This window comes from Triticum aestivum, chromosome 4A (genome assembly GCF_018294505.1).
Source record: "Triticum aestivum cultivar Chinese Spring chromosome 4A, IWGSC CS RefSeq v2.1, whole genome shotgun sequence".
Classification (NCBI taxonomy): Eukaryota; Viridiplantae; Streptophyta; class Magnoliopsida; order Poales; family Poaceae; genus Triticum; species Triticum aestivum.
This window is the reverse complement of record NC_057803.1, coordinates 719,061,509-719,066,247: the sequence shown is the minus strand read 5'-3', so window position 1 is coordinate 719,066,247 and position 4,739 is coordinate 719,061,509. Positions and strand designations below refer to the sequence as shown.

General features: G+C 41.9%; 1 protein-coding gene across 1 annotated transcript; it reads left to right on the top strand.

Moving 5' to 3' along the window:
- The first annotated feature begins 696 nt into the window (after nt 1-696).
- Nucleotides 697-4,377, top strand: LOC123088331 (protein SMG9-like). Its single transcript, XM_044510522.1, has 8 exons — nt 697-1,002; nt 1,472-1,580; nt 1,984-2,099; nt 2,207-2,326; nt 2,439-2,528; nt 3,227-3,357; nt 3,585-3,849; nt 4,038-4,377. Exons 1-8 carry the CDS (start codon nt 754-756, stop codon nt 4,188-4,190), a joined length of 1,233 nt encoding a protein of 410 aa, XP_044366457.1. The 5' UTR covers nt 697-753; the 3' UTR covers nt 4,191-4,377.
- Nucleotides 4,378-4,739: the final 362 nt, after the last annotated feature.

Below are 4,739 nucleotides of genomic sequence, written 5' to 3'. Positions count from 1 at the left end.
CTACCATGCTACAAATACAGCACGGCACCTTGCTACTATCACAAGAGTCGTTGAAATTCCCCCAAGAGGAAAGGTGAAGCATTAAGTAGCAAATTTTCTCTCAGTTAAGAATCAAAGTTTATCACCCCGCAAAAAAAAAAAGAATCAAGGTTTATCGAAACAGTAGGAGCTTCTAAGCTACACAGGTCAACAACACCCGCACACAAAACACACTAAAACTTGTCGCCAACACCTGCACAGTAAGAGCTTCTAAGCTACTCAGTTAAGAATCAAGGTTTTTTCTTTTTGTCTTTTCTTTTTCTTGTTGGTTTTTATCTTTTTTGTTTTTTTTCTCCTTTCCACATTTTTTTGTTATCATGTTTTCTGCTTTTTTTTTCCTTTATATGTTTCTCCATCTAGTGTACATGAACATTTTTATAATATGCGATGAACATTTTACAGATACGACAACAATTTTTGGGACAAATGATGAATACTACTTTTTAAAACGTGATGGGCGTGTATATTTATATGTTATTTCTGATATATTTTAAAATTTATTTAAGGTATTCTCAAATCTGTGAAGAAACTATTCCAAGGAAGAGAAAACGGCTCAAACCTACATGGGCCTGGCCCAGGTGATACAGTAATAAGAAAGAAGAGGCCGAAATTGGGGCCCTTAAAACTTGATAGCAGTAACAAATAAGGGCCCTTAAAACTCCCCGCTCCAGCTGAGACGGAAGCCCAAGTGCGGTGCGGAGTACCCACGCCGCCATGGCCGCCGGACAGCCGCAGCTGCTCGCCGGCGTCGGCGACCGGGGCTCCTCATCCTCCTCCTCCTCTTCCCACCCGCCGCCACCGCCTCCGCCCAAGATCCTCCTCGCGAAGCCGCCTCTGCCGCCCCCCTCGTCCTCCGGCGCCGACGACGAGGGCGCTGGCGCCCGCGCGCGGCAGGGGCCGCAGCCTGGCTCGCTCAGCCTCGTCTCCGACGCCTGGGAGGTCCACACCGACAAGATCCTACCGGTGCGTGCACGTCCCCCTTGCCCCCCCCCCCCCCCCCCCCCCCCCCACTTTTTTGTGCGCGCCCGTGCGTGTGTGGCGTTTCTGGGATTATTATTACTGCTTAATTCAAGTGTGGCGATGGATGAATTTGTGCTTGGTTAACTGCATTCTACAGTGCAAAAGAATTGACTGGTTCCTCCAGTACTTCATATGTCATTTTATAGTGGAGTAGCTGAGTATGAATTAGCTTCATATGTCTAATTGCTCAATGTTCAGTGCACTTGAGTGTACTTTGACTGCTTGTTACTCCCTCCGTTCCAAAATAGATGACCCAACTTTGTACTAACTTTGTACTAAAGTTAGTACAAAGTTGATTCATCTATTTTGGAATGGAGGGGAGTTGTGCTGAGCAAGCTGAGATCTTGCACTACAGTTTTCCATGCTCTACACCAGTCGTTTAAGATATGTCTCGTGTTCTTCCTTTTTGCAGTATCTGACGGAGAACAACGATTTCATGGTGATCGGGATAATCGGTCCACCTGGTGTGGGCAAGTCAACCATCATGAACGAGCTTTATGGATATGATGGAAGCTCACCTGGTACACTTAATTATGTGGTTCATTATACTTAATACTCCCTTTTACTTATGTTATGGTTCCTTTTATGCTGTGTAACAGTCGTTCAGCCATACACTGGTTGTTGTACTGGTTTTAGTTGACTTTGTTGTACTCAAATAAGAATTCAAACGACATGCACTTATAAGCAGTAATTGCAGGTTCACCTTTTAGTTGATAATAAAGTAATACAAACATTATCGTTAATGTTGCAGTGTTGTAATATCTATTCTGTTTCAAAGTTCTATGCTTCCTCTACTTATCAAAAATTTCAAAAGCTTTTCCATGCCCATGTGCTGCTGAGAATCATAGCAAAAATACCTTTAGCAGTTCATTCTGCACCAAACTTGAGCGAACCAAAATTCAATTAGGTGACCGTTCTCTGTAGGAATGCATCCTCCTTTTGCTACGCAAACTGAGGAAATCAAAGCGATGGCAAAGCACTGTACTACAGGTGTTGATTTCAGGATATCTCACGAACGAGTTATACTTCTCGACACTCAGGTAAGATGAACTTAGTTTACTCTCAGCACTGGTGTGTTCCAAATGCTAGAACAGTTAAGCTAAAAAAATCCTGGTAATGTTCTTGATTGCAATCAATTATCCTGCAGCCAGTATACAGTCCATCCATCCTAATGGATATGATGAGGCAAGATGGTTCATCTTCACTTCCTGTTCTTAACGGTGATCCATTACCAGCAGACCTGGCCCATGAGCTAATGGGAATCCAGGTAAATGATTTACTTTAATTCTTACACCTGACTGTGTTACTGCTAGCCTTACCTTTGTGATTTCACAGTAATTGATCAGTATTTCCTGTTATTCTGCAAGGAATTTCTGTAGCTTGGTGTTTTCTTGGCATCTGTCTGTAATATTGTGTTGGTTGTGTCAGAAGGGATCAATGATTTTTCCATGTGGGAGCTCATGCTTACGGTGAGTTGTCTAGCTATTATTTATCAGTACATACACTTTCTTCTTTCGAGAATTAAAATAGTCTGTTCACGTGGTAGTGTGAACTGCCAATTTTGTTCAGAAAACCCCTGTTTTATTGAGCCTATTCTAGTAATATACGCAGAACAGCAGAACAAACTACATGCAGATGTTCATAACTGAGTGTATGAGCTCTTATCTAGTTTAAGGGACACTACAAGCAGAACTGATCTTACTCCTGCAACCTTCTGACTTTAATGGAGCAGATTGATAATTTACAAGGGTAGTTATGTTCTCTTCTGCATTTAGTATATCAGTATTTTCCTCCATTTTCTTGTTCTTCTTCAATAAAGAAAAAGCTAGCTCATGTATCTACATACTGCCACAGATTGTCTGATTCTTCCAGCTTCATTCAAAAATTTGGAGTCTCCTTAGCGTATATCTCACTGTACTTGTTTCACCTGTCACACTCTTGAGCATATTATGCATATGCATAGTTGATAATAGCACACTTTTCTTATCCAACATTTGGAGAGTGGAATCATTGTAATAGTATTTTCTACTGATGAAAACTTCTGCAGTTACTCTGTGCTCATGTAGTTAAAACATGTTGAATGATGACCCTAAGCTAGAAGTGATATTTGGCAATATTGTGCAATGCTGAAAGGGGTGTTGTGTAATGTATTTAAGTATTTTTACAGGTTGATTTGTTGAAGAATAACATACCTGACCCATCATTGTTAACATCATCTACATCAGACAAGGAAAATAAGAGTGATAACCAATCAGGCAGTGAAGATTACGTGGCCGATCTCTGTTTTGTGCATGCTAGGTGAGCATTATGAACTGTTCTACTTGCCTTAAGAGTGTATTTTTCTTTCTTCTGTTATCAGATACTCATTTATATTTCTATGAATGGATCTTTTGAATTTCCTGTTGGTAAAAATAATAATATTGCTGCAGCACGATCATATGAGCACATACCACTTCCATACTTAATTCATCCCTCTGCTCATTTAATCTTAGTAATTTGATTGGTGGTGTTTTCTAATTGAACAGATTGAGGGAGCATGACTTTTCTCCTTCAAAGCTCATGCGTCTACGGGAGACTCTTGAAAAACACTTTGAGTCCTCTTCATTTAACATTGGCAGCTCTGGTGCGACACCTGAAGTTACTGATTCCTCGGTTGCTCCAAGCACGAAAGTTGAAGAGTTGAGCTCCAGCCAGCAGGACGTATTCCTTCTTCCATTAAGATCACATGATAACTCAGCAAAGTTAGAGTATGGGACATACTCATCCATGCTAGGAAAGCTTCGTGATCAGGTATCTTTTCTAGTCCGAGTGGAAATTACATATATATTTATATACTCCAGTCTTGAAACCATTTAAAATGAAAAAAAAAGTTCACTGTCAGATACGCAGCCTGTTCTTAGCTTATCTTGTTTATTTACTCAAGCATTGATTAGCGGCCCCATTAAGTCAGTCTGCTGTGTACATTGCTGTCGTTGCAGGTCCTGGCGAGGCCGTTGAGGCCGTTCTCGAAGAACCTCACAGAGCGCGACTGGCTGAGGAGCTCGGCCAAGATATGGGACATGGTGAGGAGATCTCCCGTCGCCTCGGACTACTGCAAGGCGCTCCAGAGTTCAGGATTGTTCAGGAAGTAGCCACATGTGCGTTGTAATGTCCTCGATTCAACCGACCTGAGACACAATTTGAATCGCTGTTAGATGAGACGATTGGCTCGATCCGCCATATGATGATGTATGGATCCCATGTTTGTTTTCTTCTTCCGTTCTTCGAGTTTCGGCATTGTAAATCCGAAAGATTCCGGGAGAAGAAAATTTCCAACCTTGGTGCTGTCCCTTTTGCTTGCATACTACTCAACTCGTGCTAGGTTACTGCATACGGATGGGGACATGCTGTAAGGTAGCAATACAAAATTTCACATGGCTAAGAAGTGGAAGCTCTTCCTTGTTTAGAAGAGGCCACCTTGTAGTTTCTCTACTTGTGTTTCACTCCTGACCCCACAAGTTTCAAATAACAGGTTCATGCATCCTTTGGTCGGTGCATCGTCCAAGGCAGAGGAAATTCTTCAGATCATATTTGCATTGCACCCGCCGTTAACCGATATTATCTGAACAATTAACGCCAGAGGCAAATGTTCAGATAAACAGCCATTTGCAATCTAGTTGCACTACGGCTGCTCAAAGAGA

Excerpts from the sequence above, each read along its gene's own strand:
- LOC123088331 (XM_044510522.1), top strand. The coding sequence starts at position 754 with ATGGCCGCCGGACAGCCGCAGCTGCTCGCCGGCGTCGGCGACCGGGGC. Across the intron at positions 1,003-1,471 it reads ACACCGACAAGATCCTACCG|TATCTGACGGAGAACAACGA; the intron begins GTGCGTGCACGT and ends TCCTTTTTGCAG. Across the intron at positions 2,100-2,206 it reads TTATACTTCTCGACACTCAG|CCAGTATACAGTCCATCCAT; the intron begins GTAAGATGAACT and ends ATTATCCTGCAG.